The 14,634-nt window shown below is 47.8% G+C and overlaps 1 protein-coding gene across 7 annotated transcripts in view; it reads left to right on the top strand.

Moving 5' to 3' along the window:
• The window catches only part of ASTN2 (astrotactin 2), a 1,447,326-nt gene that overhangs the window by 762,146 nt on the left and 670,546 nt on the right, over positions 1–14,634 (top strand). For 4 of the 7 annotated variants that reach the window (XM_047699295.1, XM_047699293.1, XM_047699292.1 and 1 more), the window contains one exon: positions 11,701–12,085. The exons of the other annotated variants lie outside the window; for them this stretch is intronic. In XM_047699295.1, coding sequence (XP_047555251.1) covers positions 11,701–12,085 — 385 coding nt within the window. The remainder of the gene's footprint in view (positions 1–11,700; positions 12,086–14,634) is intronic. 7 annotated transcript variants of the gene reach the window in all.

The raw sequence follows: 14,634 nt of genomic DNA, 5'->3' as shown, positions 1-14,634 counted from the left end.
ACCCCCACCCTGCCCCCCACACTAAGCGTCCTTTCCCAGCCCATGATTTCCCAAGAAGCCAGTTCACTTTGAAAGCTTGCTGCCGGTTTGAAAGTTATTTTCCAGGAGTTAAGGATTCACTGGGCTCTTAGTGGCCTCCTGCTTTCTGTACTCCTAGCTCTCCTTCCCAACTCACAAGGCTGAGTTTTGGGCACAGTGGCTTACAGTGGGCATGGTGTTAGGGATCTCTTCTTAGACCTTGTGCGTCTGAAACACATTCCCAGAGAATAATGCCCTGAGCAGGGGATACAGGCTCTGTCTACTGCCAGCTCTAGGGACACACGGTTATCAGGGTTATTACAACGGTTGGCTGCAGACCGATTTTCGATTCTGGAACCTTCGGTAAAGTCACCTCTGGGAGGCTCACTTCCCTCATCTGTTAAATGATGAATGCTGAGCCCATGTGGCTGGGTGGCCACCTTGCTTAGAAATGTGTATGAGGATCTGGGAGCAACCTGCACACTTCTCTAGTAAAGGGGCCTATTAAGGGGGAGGGCCAGCATTGGGATTAAATGTTCTGATTTCCTTCTGAGTGTGTTTTCCTTCTGCCAGAATTTTTGACACCACCATTTATTGACCATGGCTGTGTTCTACGCACTGCACTGGATCGCTTTTGTGCATTGTTTAATCTCACAATAGCCCCTTTCAATGAAGACTACTGTCCTCAGCTTTCCAGATGAGAAAACTGAGCTCAGGAAAGGGCCATGACCTTGGAGCCCCAAGCTCCAAGAGCTTGTTGGTGATGGTGCAGGTGCTCAGATCCAAGTTCTTCGACATCAGAGCCTGCCCCACCAGCCATCATGCTGCGTAGTTGGTCTCTACTCTGTCACATTTGAGGGGTGGGGTGCACCTGATCAAACAGGCCAGCCCACTCCCACACCTTTAAACTTGACTCTAGTTGCAATTTTAAGGAAGGCCTTTTTATTCCACTTCCTCTATGCTTTGCATCTAGAAGCTTTAAGAAACATGTTGCTTCTCACTATGTTTCCCTCTGGCATAGAGCTTATTGAACTATGCATTACAGTGATTATCTGCTTACTTACCTGTTTCTGCAAACCAGCGTCAAGTTCTTCGAGGCCATATCTGTGTGTTGCTAGATCCAGGCAAGAGCTTTGCACAGAGACAGGGTATCATAATAAGTTACACAGTATCAATGAAGCCAATACCTACTGGGGACTAAATGTTTTCTTTAAGTCAAGGGCTGTGTGAGGTCATGTGGATAGATACAGCTGTTTACCTAGTTCTCACAACAGACCTCTTTGGTGGGTGGCAGAGTAAGAACTTGGACTCTGGTGGGCCAGTTTCCAGCCATGCCCTTAACCTGGCAAATGAGTCCATGGATGGATGAGTGCAACCTTCCTCTCTAGTCATCTGAGTTCATCTGTTTGTCTTCATGACCCAAAGAAGAGGAGGAAAATCAATCCTCTTGAAGATGCTTTCCCTCACCTTGTCCACTCATCCATCCTTCAGAGTGGGATTTCAGACTGAACTTGGGAGGCCACGTGAGGATTGGAGTAGGGTGCCGATTTGTGCTGCGTGGCTCCTGTGAATTATCTTCGGTGTTCTTGCACATAAATGGAGAATTGCCAAATGGACGGAGGTGTATTTCAACCACCTAGCCTCAGAGAGGAGTTTCTAAGAGATTCATTAATTCTTCTCACCAGTAATTGAAGATCTACTGTGTGTCCTGAAACATTCAAATTTGTGCAGAAATAAATAAAACCCCACCCTTTTCTTCATGGTCTCTCAGTGTGAAAATGAATCAAGTGCATAATGAGGACCACTGCATGTCGGACCTACCCAGGCTGGGTCTTGGGTATGCAGGGCTCGTGGCAGAGTTGTTGGCAGATGGAAGCAGGAGAAACTAAGGGGTTTGAAAGTTGTGTAGTTGACCCAGCCGGAGATAGCCGGTTTCAGAAAGTCTTGTTGAGAACTCAGGACCCAAGAGCTGAGGTGAAAGGACTAGACCAAGAAGCAAAGGAGGGGTATTACAGGCCAAGGGAGCCGCGTGAGTGAGCATGCAGGTGTGTGAGAGGGTGGGAGGGGACCGGGACATTTCACCCGGGTCATACCTGCATACAGCGGCGATGCTAGGCTGGATGTCACGAGAATATGTATTTCATCTGTTCAGGAATGCTCTCAAGTCTGCCTTTGCCTTTCTACTCTAGAAAATTGGAGCTGGAGTTCCTGTTGGAAAACAGCCAGTCTCACCTACTCCCCCCAGAGAAGGGAAGGAGCATAGTCAAGGGCACACGGCCAGGAACCTTGCGGAAGAGAGCAGGGGATGGTCACAGGAATGCAGTTGGGAAACTGCACAGAGACTATCTCAGGATTGTGGGAGGGAAGTGGTGGCCTCACCACTCCTTTGCATTTAATTTTATAGGAAATAAGGTCTTGCATCGGTAATAAGGATGCTAGTATTTCTTTCCTGAGAGCTATGACTTGTAAGCCACATTCCATTCCAACTCACATTCCGTAATGCAGACCCATTTAATCCTCCCTAGACCCTCTCGGTCAGGGCTGCTAACCCAGTTTACAGATGAGAAAATGGAGGAAACTCAAATCACATACCCAAAGACACACGACCCAGAGGTAAGACAACCGTGACTAAAATCCACATCTGCCTGACTCGTGGGCAAGCGCCGTTGTCCTGATGTCCGTTCGTTAGCTTTCCCCTTGATAAATTTCCTGGGATTCAGATTGATCTCTCAGGATTCAGGCCTCGTTCTGATCTGATCTAAAGATGATTAAGGAAGGTTGATCTGAGTGGGGGAATGACTACGTTCCAAAGAACTGCTACGTTTTAACTTTATTCCCTTGGCCTGATCTTGGGAAACGGTGTCTCTAATAGACACATTATAAGTAGATGACTGGTTTAAAAGAAAAAAAAATGTTTCATTTTCTATAATGGGATCTCCCTAAATAGGTCACCTTCTATGTGTCTAGACACAAAGAGATAGCTATAGATAAATACAGCTAACTGTAGAAACATAAAGATAGGTGTGAGTATATTTTTATACATATGAATATATACAGACATACCATTGCTTGTATATATAGATGCAAGTCTTTATCAGTTGTTGTGTGTTTATCTCCTCCTAATTGTTCACACATGTAACTTACCTCTTCTTTTGATTATGTGCTGGGATCTTCTGTAGCCTTCTGGGAGCTTCCTAGGAAAAAAATTAACATGGAAGTTTCCTTTCTAATTCAATTGCATAATCCACACATTGGTGTCATTGTGGGCTCCTTCTTCCTCTGCTTTCTTGCTAATTAAACACCAAGTCTTCCCTTCCCCTGGCATGTCTTGTTTTACCCCAGTCATTAACTATTGCCTTTAACTGCCCTGCCTGCAGGCCCCATCTCCTCTCTCTTAGACCAGAGCTTCCTTGATCTCCGGAATATTGACATTTTGGACCAGATAGTTTTGTTGTATCTGGCTGGCCTTTGCACATGGGATGCTTACAGATTCCCTGACCTCTACCCCCTAAATATCAGTAGCGCTCTCTCTCCAGTTCTGAGGACCAAAGATGTCCCCGTTACCAATCATTCCTTGGGGGAGGGGGGCAGATTGGGAACTGCTGTTCTAGGCTATCTTAAACAGCTACCTCAGTGGCCTCCTTACTTCCATTCAGCACAGTCTTGCCACCTTATTAATTAAAGAGAAAGAAACAAAAATCTGAGAAACATGAATGCCTAAAGAATGGCCATGCCTTTTTCGATATAGTTCTTATCTTATTCTCCCTCACAGTCCAGCGAACATTTCCAGTTAAGAGTGCGAGCCTACCGTTGACGGAAGGCTGCCTCAGTCAGGAGGCCCTATCCCATATATGTGCCACCTGGTTGTGTCCTCTCAAGCAGGTTTCTGTTCTGAGCCGCATTTTTTCGTCTGTGCAGCAGGTGTAATAATCTAACTGGGACGGTCGCTAAGTACCAAGCACCAATAACTCTAATACAAGGTGGAAAGTACTAAAAGCTCCTTAAGTGAAGGTCCAGGTGAAGTGCAGTGGGAGTTCAGAAGGGAAAGAGATTTCTTCCAGCTGAGCCTGGAGAGGCGGGGTCACAGCAGAGTTTACAAAGGAGATAGCGTTGATGCTAGCCTTGAAATCTGGTGGTATGTGGGTGTGTAGACAAAGTGAGGGATAACAGTGAGGGTGGCATTCCAGGCAGAAGAAATGACTTGGGGGCACCTGGGTGGCTCAGTAGGTTAAAGCCTCTGCCTTTGGCTCAGGTCATGATCCCAGGTCCCTGGGATCGAGCCCCATGTCGGACTCTCTGCTCAGCAGGGAGCCTGCTTCCCTGTCTCTCTCTGCCTACTTGGGATCTCTGTCTGTCAAATAAATAAATAAAATCTTAAGAAGAAGAAGAAGAAGAAGAAGTAGAAGAAGAAGAAGAAGAAGAAGAAATGACTTGGGTGAAAATATCAGGACATGTAATAGAAATAGTGAGTTCTGATGTGGTTGGATAACTTAGCACTGTGGGACTTATTTATAGTAAGTGCAGCATGGGTGGGTGAAGCATATATATTGAGAAGGGTACCTCAAAAGCATATGTTTTGAGACCAGATTATCCAGAAAGGGTGGGGGCTTGACGGACAAGAACCTGAACTGTTGAACCATAGAACTCTCCAGCTTAGCCAGTGAGGAGGGTCTCCGCATCCAGCTGTGCGCCAGTCATGGTCGAGAAGATGGAGTGAGAACACTAGGGGAGGAGACAAAGCCTGGAAGATCATCCAGAGTGTATTAAAATGATCACGATGAAAGGCTGTGGCAACTGGGAGATGGGACAGCCATTGGGCGGAGAGAAAGGGAAGGTGGCAGAAGCTGTTTTGTTAGATAGTTGTCAGGATTCCCAAAGCTAAGAAGCGTTGGGGGACCATGGGCTGCACAACCCACTGCCACTACCATCTTGGAATGTTCTGTGAACTTGGTCAAGTCACTTGTCTCTGAATCTCAGTTTTCCTTATCTGTAATGCCAAAGGTCTGGATTAGTGTCCAGTAATCCCTCCACCTTAAACATAGACAGAAGCCCGAAAGGAGACTTCCCAGAGTACCTGGAGCCCTTACCCAACTAGCTACTTGCTCAGCAAATGGCCAGGAGCACACCCAGTAGATCATCAGTCTTTAGCCATCCTGGGGCCGGCTGTCGAGACCAGACACAAGTGACGAGAAGAGAAGGACATTACTTGGGAGAATATGCATGTTCACAGCTCTGAGGATTAAAGGCCCATGTTCTTATCACTGCTGAACAGAGTATTATAAATCCAGTCTTAGAATACCAAATCCCTTTGCAGCTTGGCCATTGTGAAGGAATATTAAAAAGGCTGGAGACAGAAATAATCAGTTTCCCAATGACACATTGTCAAATAAAGCATTTCTCACATTATCCGTTTTTTTTTTTTTTTTTCTTTCTCTGACTCCTTCTCCCGTGCCCGGATAGTTAACATGAAAAAATAGATTAAAATGAGGCCAGGCTGAATGGAGTTCTAAGTTTGACTTTTTGGAAAGCTCTCTCAGTGGGGTAGTTTGGGGCCCTTTCTATTTTTCATCTTTATATATTTTTTGGTGTTTAATACTGTGTCTGTAAGCAAATCAGCTGGAGGTCCTAGCAGGGGGATGAAGGCAGAGCAGCAGGGAGGGTCCCTGCGAGGTTTGATTGGGTGCCCTTTGGATGCTGAGGTCAGAGCTGGTGTGGGGACAGTATGATTTCTATTTCTCTGCCATGTCTGGTCAAGATTTTAGGCTTCTGTATATTTATTAAGCACCTACTCTGGGCCAAATATTACAGCATAGACTGGGTAAATGGTGGAGGTAGATGGTAACTCAGGAATGAGGAACATGGTCAACCAGATGACCATATTGCGGTAGTGCTAACCACAGAAAGCCTGTGAGAGGAAACGTCACAGACCGGCCCCAACCTGAAGAGGCCAAGACATTCCCCGAGGAAGTGATTGCCGAGCTGAGATGGCTGCGTGAGTTGAAATGAGCAGACGAAGGGGAGTGTATTAGGTTTCTAGGGCTGCCATAACAAATCACCACGGAGTGGGAAGCTTAAAACAACAGAAACGCATTCCCTTATGGTTCAGGAGGCCAGAAGTCCAAAATCAAATTGTCAGCAGGGTTTCCTCACTCTGGAGGCTGAGGGAGAATCTGTCCCATGGCTCCCAATAGCCTCTGATGGTTGTGGGGAATCCTAGGCATTCCTTGGCTTGTCGACGCACCATTGCAGGCTGTCTCCGCCTTCACAGGGCCTCCTTCTCTTCTGTCTCTGTGTGTGGCTGTCTGCCTGTCCGTCTGTGTCCTCTACTCTTCTTTTAAGGACACCAGTCATTGGATTTAGGACCCACCCAATCCAGTATGACCTTATCTCAACCAGTTACAACTGCGACAACCCTATTTCCAAATATGATCACATTCTGAGGTTCTGGGTGGATCTGAATGGAGGGGGGTCATTATTTACATCACGAAGGGCGCGAGAGCACCCTGCGCTGAGGACACACCCAGTGTGGAAGAGCCCAGAGCATCACACGTTGGGGGAACTCTCATTGCTCAGTGTGGCTCCAGGACAGGGGATGAGACTGGTGGGGTTTGGGGGAGCTGGACCTGAGAAAGAAGTGAGCATCTCATCATGAAGGACCTTGGATGCCAGGCAAGGGGCCCAGACATTATTTGGAGGGCCTTGGAGAGCCAAGAAGGGGTTTTGAGCAAGGAGGGAGGTCCAAAAGGATTTGAATAGAGAGGTTGATGTTTGTTGAGTATTTCGGTGCCAGACCTTTTATTTTCTTGTTTAATCCCTGGCATGACTTTTCACATTGGAAACAATGAGCGCATTTTACAGGTGAGCCTGGATGCAGCCCAAGGAGATAAAATATCACAGCCAGCTTGTCACACACGGCCAGGAGGGACCCAGGGATCCCCACACAGGTCTCTGAGCCCCCAGACACCTGCTTTCCCCATCATGGCACTCTGCCCTTGACATGGCCCACCGTAACCCTTGTCTTCCTCCACTGGGGGATCTGCAACTCACCCTCAGCAACAGAATAAGAGAAGTGGGCTAATCCTGCTCTAGAGAGACTTCTAGTAGGGAAGGTTCCGTAAGAGACAGGGACACATGTTGCTCCTGCTGTCTCTTTCCCAATTCCTCCCTGACAGCTTAGTGAAATCCTTAGATCTGTAAGAAAAAGGTAAAACCAATCACCCCAAGACCTGTGATGCTCACAGTCTCACACAAACCAACCCCTAACTAACAGACTGGCATTTTTATTTCTGGAAATCGCTGCCACTTCTCCAACCTTGTTTGTCTTGGGCTGCCCGAGAATGAACACGGTCCAAATCGAATTTGGCATCAGGTCATCCCTGAGTCCAGCAGGGCCTTCACTCACCACCCCTGGAGCCTCGGCCTCTTCTTAACCTGCTTTCTGAAAATGCACAGCCTTTCCCTGCATCCTCTTCTCCCTCCTTGGCTTGCTGTGGCCCTGCAGTGTTTTCTTCACCTCCAGGACTCGTGCTGGCTCTCGGCCTGCAGACTCACTGGCTGGACACTCTGGCCTTGCTTACTTTCCTGGTGTCATCTGCTTTTCTGTTGGCTTGTCCTTGGTGGAGAAAGGCCGCAAAGAAATGGGGTACAGTTCTGTGTAGGTGGGCTAGCGCAGCAGCTTGGTCCAAGGACCATCTGCAAGGATGTGGTTGATGGTTTCTTCTTGCTTCTGAGTTACTCATCTGCTTTCTTAGGGCGAACTGTCCCACCAGGACCAGAGGTGGACACATGGTTCTCTAGAGCTTGTCCACAGCGCTTCTCGGTTCGCAAGGGCTATCACAGTCTTTGCTCAGCAACCGGCTGAGACGCATGAGTGAGAGCTGATCACAGGTTTGCCATGTACCAGGCACTGAGCACAGCTCTCCACGGCCATGAGCCCACACCTAACCTCTCTCTCTGTAGATGTCTGTGACCCAATCTTATGGATGAGAAACATGCGATTGGGAGATTCATTCCTCTGTCCAAGGTTGCCCAGCTTCTGTGTGGTAGCATGAGAGTTAAAGAACTCTTTCTGACCCTTTGTCATTCTCTGTCCCCAGCCATGCTATACTCTTCCAAGTGTTGCTAAGTCCAATTTACAGATGAGTAAACTGAGGGTCCATAGGGGAATCTGAGAAATTCAAGCTCAAACACAGTGAGTAAACACAGTGAGTAAAAGTGTTTACTGCCTGCTTAGAGCCTGTCCACAGTGTCCTTTACTCCGCTACATTTTCAGCCTCTAGGAGCACAGAGCTGCTTAGACCTGCGGCTACTGTGTTTAAGGTGAAGTCCCCTTGGCCTTTCAGGAGCCCTGCATGGGGACATTTGTTTCAGTAGGTCCCTGGCACAATAGACCCTTGAAAACTGAGATTCTCCTTGGGCCAAATTTTCACAATGCAATTCTGATCTGTGACAGAAGCCACATGGTTGGTGGCTTAGCTGAGGCTGGTGGAAGCTGAGGTCAGCATGATGGACCTTCTGTCTCTGTGCTTCAGTTTCCTTACTTCGCCTAGGACAAAGATACCTCACGTGCCCAGTTGTAGAAAAGTAAATGGATACAGAGCACCTGTGATGAGTTTGGTCCAGATTAGGAAGGATCGGAGGACTCCAGACAAGTTTTGCAGAATAGGCATTGGGGTGCAGAAGGTCAAGCTGTTTATTCATTCATTCATTCCTTCATTTGTTCATTTGCATTAAACAGACCCTTGCCGACGCTGTTGACAGCAGTGATAGCTAACAGTCTATGAGCAGCTGTCACATCCCACACATGGCACTAAATACCCCACACGTATCTCACTCAACCTCACGATGACCCAGTGAGCTGACCCTGGGAATACTGCCCTTATTTAACCCAACCCATTTAAGCCAAGGCTCTGAAAGCAGACGTGACCTAGTCAAGGGCACAGAAACCTCTAAGGAATAGAGTCTGAGCTACAGTTGTGTCACTCTGAGGCCAGCCCTCGGCCACTGTGCCAGATGCTGCTGCGGGTGTTGGAGGCAAAGCATGAGGCTTCCTGCCTTCCAGGAGCTGCTGGTCTGGGTTTAGGAGCTGATGCAGCATCACAGGGGTGACCGGGGAGGGCGGGCTAGAGGTAGTGGAGGCAGGGAGGGGCAGTCATGGAGGGAAGTGGTCATTTGGGTTAGGCCTTATCTTTCCCAGGTCATTGTTAATCCTGGGATCGGACCACAGGGTCAGACCCTCATAAACAGCGTAGGCACGAGGGGCTGGGAATGAAGGGTCCTAGACCAGGCAGGGCCTGACCCTCTCAGCCAGGGAAGTGCCCGGAGGTGTGAAGATAGGCAAGGAGATTTCCCCAAGATGTCAGTAACCAAAATGAAACACTTTGTTGAAGAGCAGCCTTAAGACGTGCCCCTCGATTCCTGGACTTGAAGATAGCGTCTTCCTTTTCCCTTCTCAGCATTCGCTCTCTTTTTATGCACCCTCACCATCCTTCCAATGTTCTCCTCTCCTCCCTGTGGTCTGTGAGAACCATTACGCCATCACATAGCCAGTGGCTGTGCAGTGAAGCCTAGAATTTAGATCCCTGCTTTGCCACATCCTGGCCTTTTGTACCCTGATGGACCGAGGATCAAAACCTGTGTGACTTCAAGCAAGTTGCTCAACCTCTCTGAACCGCCTTTTCCTCATCTCATCAATAGAACAGAACTACATCCCGTCACATAAGATTGTCTTGAAGATCAAATAACAGGAAGTGAGAGTAGTAAGGAGAGGGCCTGCTCTGGTTTTAGCCAGTGTTATTCTTGCCTCCTCTCTCTCTTCACTGTCCTCGCTGTTACCTCTTTCCTTCATATCCCTCCCTCCCTCCCTCCTTCCGTCTCTTCCCTTTCTTCTCTGTGGGAAAAAAACTGACAAGTAATGCCCATTAGGGAGACTTCTCGACACAGAGAAATCACTGTTGTATATTCTCGGGGGAACAAGGATCTGTTCTTGTTTTGGGGGGCTCTGAAGGTCACGAGCCACGCACATGCACCCATTTTATGTGTATTGGACGCACATACACACACACTTGCACACACATGCAAATGCATGTACTTGCAGATTTATTGGGTTTTTGTGCTCGTGCTTAAGTTCTGACATCCAGAGGAAGCTTCCCAGGGATTCCACAGCAGCTCACTCCTGAAGTCAAGGCAGGGCGGTCAGCTGTACTCGCATGCTTGGGGACCTCTTAGCCCGCTTTCCCACCCGCTCCCCCCTGCTGTGGAAGTGATGCATTCCAGCGTACTGACCCGAGAGCCTTGCAAAAAGAACATGACAGCTTTCCGGCATAGGCAGCAGGATAGCAGATTATTTTAGTAAACAGCATTCTTCCTGGCCCAAGCAGGTCTGCCTAACAGAAGTCACAGCCAAAAGCAAGGCTCAGCTTTTGCTCTGTGGCTCACCGTGAGTGTCTGAGTCTCTCGATTCCAGGCCCCTCTCCACCCCGAGTGAAGGCGGTTCTTCCCGACCCTGGGGCTTACCCTCAGGGACTCAACGCCGTGGCCTCCTGTCCCCCAGCCCCAAAGCATAACCTGTAAGGAAGAAAAGCAAGGTAACTAAGGGGGCACCTCCATTCACAGACGTGTTTGTAAATGACCCTACTCTTAAAGAACTCATGGAAAGGGTATTTCACGAGTCTTTTGAATCATGTAACATATGTTCATACACTGTAAACTGTTCCAATGTAAGGTTCCAACGGGAGGCAAACTCAGTTGAATATTTGCCAGAGGGATGTATTAAAGAAAAATAAGTTTCAGTTTGCCTTAATGTTCTGATTAAAAGAATCCTAGAAAGGTGTTTTTTTTTTTTTTTTTTTTTCATTTAGTCATTCAACAAATATTTATGAAGCACGTATTTTGTCTCAGGCCCCCTATTGGAAGTCACGCTAGAAGACTAGTGTTTCTGGGGTACCTGGGTGGCTCAGTTGGTTAAGCGTCTGCCTTCAACTCAGATCCTGATCCCAGGGGCCTTGGATCGAGCCCCACATAGGGCTTCCTGCTCACTGGAGAGTCTCCTTCTCTTTCTCTCTCCTTCTCCCTCTCCTCTTGCTCTCTCTCTCTCTCTCAAATAAATAAATACATTTTTTATTTAAAAAGACTAGCATTTCTAATAATGAAGGATATATGAGACTATGCAGAAATTATGTTTGACCTTATAAAGTTGTCTCAGATATGCAGCAGGTTGGAAAAAAGGCTCCTATCTCTTGATCCTTCAGTGGACCCATTCTAGAGATGAGGAAGCAAAGCTGAGAGAGCATGAGCCAATGTCCTGGGGTTGCTCCATTCATGGGAGGCAGAGCCAAAATTCAGACATTCACCTGTGTGAAGCCACAGCCCTTGACTCTTCCAGCATTTAGCTGTCTGTGTGGCTCTGACGTGACCATTATCCACCTCGTTTGCTCCTTGTGACAACCTCGTGGAGAAGGGAGGGCAGGGATTCTTACTCATCCTTACATACACGAAAAGCAAAGCCCCGAAAAGTCAAGCAGTTTGCCCAAGATCACACAGCGGCTGTGGCTGGTGGTTCCTGCGTTTTTATGAGCCTCGCCCGGGGATCTGGGCGGAGTGGAGTGGACAGGAAAGCCCCCTCCAACACTCTAGCCCAAAGAACCGTGGCCCATTCGCTGTCCTTCTTCCCTTCTGCTCTAGGGTGGACTCATTGCACTGCTGCTTCTGCTGCTGGTGTTCACTGTGGCTCTGTACGCCCAGCGGCGCTGGCAGAAGCGCCGTCGCATCCCCCAGAAGAGCGCGAGCACGGAAGCCACGCATGAGATTCACTACATCCCGTCTGTGCTGCTGGGGCCCCAGGCCCGGGAAAGCTTCCGCTCCTCTCGGCTGCAGGCTCACAATTCTGTCATTGGAGTGCCCATCCGGGAGACCCCCATCCTGGATGACTATGACTACGAAGAGGATGAGGACCTTCCCCGGCGGGCCAACCATGTCTCCCGGGAGGATGAGTTTGGCAGCCAGGTGACCCATAGCCTGGACAGTCTGGGCCGGCCAGGAGAAGAGAAGGGGGACTTTGAGAAGAAAGGTGAGTCTTCTTGTTGCATCCCACCCTCCGGGGGACCTTTTGGGAAGCTGGGAAGAGGCGCGGAAGCTGGGTGGTTGAGGGCACAGGTGGTGTCTTCTGGGCTAAGCCATTCTGGATCTATGGCCAGTCTCTGTTGGGTTATCTGAATTTGCCTTCTCTAGCTCTTCAGTAGTGGTGGGAAAAAAAAGAAAAAAAGCCAGTGTTCTTTGAGTTTTGAGAAGCATCAGAAGTTATATATAGTTCATTATCCCTCCTTTGTCTCTTGATTACCTCCCTTGATGGCCTTCTCACTACTCAGTTGAGAGAATTCATCTCATTTTCAGACACTACTGTTAGGAAGTTTTTCCTTATATTGAGTTGAAATCTGTTTGTCTGGCCCTTCTCATCCACAAAGAAAATGAATCTGATCTTTCTTCTCTAAGTCAGCTCTTAGAAAATTTGACAAGAGGGGCGCCTGGGTGGCTCAGTGGGTTAAGCCGCTGCCTTCGGCTCAGGTCATGATCTCAGGGTTCTGGGATCGAGTCCCGCATCGGGCTCTCTGCTCAGCGGGGAGCCTGCTTCCTCCTCTCTCTCTCTGCCTGCCTCTCTGTCTACTTGTGATCTCTCTCTGTCAAAAATAAATAAATAAAATCTTTAAAAAAAAAAAAAAAAAAAAAAAAAAAAAAAAAAAAAGAAAATTTGACAAGAGAAAAAAAAAAAAAGGTACCTTGTAACTTCTGGAAACCAACCTAAATAATCCCAGTTTCTTCAACTGGACTCAAGTGACAGAGTTTTCCGACATTTCACCATCTGGGTCACTGTCCTGTAGATGGAGAGTCTAATTTTTCATGTCTTAGAATATAAACGCCAGAACTAACACCCCTCTGCCTCAAGGGGGGAATGCTCTTGTGCTCAGCAAAATGGGATTTTCACCTCCTTCTTGCCAGCTGTTATACTTGGGTTGATGCAGCTTGAGATCACATTTTGTGCTACTATTGCTGGTTCATACTGGGCTTTTTGGTGACTGAAACCTCTCACCCTTTTTCATATATGCTGTTGCAAAGACCCATTTCCCAGAAGTTGGTAGACAATTGATTATTCGGACGCAAGCACAGAGTATATTCCTGTTCATCTTTGTTAGGTGTCTGGTGCACCATCTTGTTTATAGATGGAATTTGGCTCTTGTCCTGTAAATGCTGCAAATATCTTATTCTGCTTTTTCCTTCCCCTTGTCTTTGTAATACGGGTGATGACAGTGGGTTAAAGGCCTAGCCTGGAGACCCTCGTGCTGACACTGACCCACTCCTTTTGTGAATTGAGAGAAACCCTCGCTGTTTGGGCCAGTCCTGGAGTTCTGAACTCTGTATCCTACTTTTCTTCTTCTGGGGTCCTTCCTCTTGGACTCATCTTTCCATTGTTGCTCAGTGGGCTAATAAGAACATTAGGGGGTTCTTAAAAGGAGACATTTTTGTCAAGCCTAGAAACCCGCAGGGGGACGAGAGTGAGACAGTAGGCTAGAGTGCAGGTTTTGGAGTCATGTGGACCTAGGTTCAAATTCTGCCTCCTTTATTCACTGGGTGACCTTGGAAGAACAGGAATTCAACGCTCTGAGTCTCGGTTCCTTTGCCTAAGTGTTCTGGAAGGATTCAAGATAACAATAAAATATGTGCAAAATGCCTACCCCAGGCCCTCATATGTGGCAGGTGTTGGATCCCTGGGAACTGCATTTGTAGACTTCAAAACCCTGGTCTTAGCTGGGCATCCAGAGTGTCCTTAATGATGTTGAGTAGTTACCTCCGATCTCCTTTTATATTCCAGCTACCATGATCTGGGATATTTCCTTTGTCCTCCAGGTGGCTCCTGTCTTTGAACTGTTCATTTTCTGATATTCCCCTCCCCCCTTCCCAAGAAATGGAGATGAGCAAATTGAACTGAACCCCATTCCTGGGTTCCCTGGTGCTGTGGCCTTGGGGAACCTTCTTCACCATCCCCTCAAGGTTATGCCTTCACCTCACCTGTTCTCACTGGACCCATAGTATTTTTTGTAAATGTTCTGCCTTGGCTTTAAAAGGAAGTACAATTTGAAGTAACACAAAGCCCTTCATTTAGTCCTGGATCCAGTCCCACTGAGCTCTGGTAAGTGTGGTAAGGGTGGAAGAGAGAGAAATCCAGTCAAAAGGAAGGGCACGCTTTTCCTGACTCCACACTGGATTCTGGTCACCTTGACCATGGAGAAGTGGCCGTTAGGGGCTGTTCTTACAACGTTATGATCCCTGAGCTCCTGGTCCTGCTTGTGTAGACAGGAGAGGGATGGTTCCACGGGCAGATTGCGGAAGATCTCACAGCAGCTCAGATCCAATGAGTGCTCTGTTGCCTCCATTGGATCCTTGGGAGAGAACAATGAGGCCCTCTTTTTTGTGGGGTGATCTGGGACCATGTGTGGGTTTTGTCAAGAGAGGTCAACTCTTCAGAGGCTGGGCAACCCATACAGAAGGAATCCCATAGCCTTTTTGAAATTATATTGCCAAAGGCTAATCCCTTTCCCACTTAGATCTGCACCTTTCCACTTA

This window comes from Lutra lutra, chromosome 13 (genome assembly GCF_902655055.1).
Source record: "Lutra lutra chromosome 13, mLutLut1.2, whole genome shotgun sequence".
Classification (NCBI taxonomy): Eukaryota; Metazoa; Chordata; class Mammalia; order Carnivora; family Mustelidae; genus Lutra; species Lutra lutra.
This window is presented reverse-complemented; position numbering and strand designations above follow the sequence as displayed.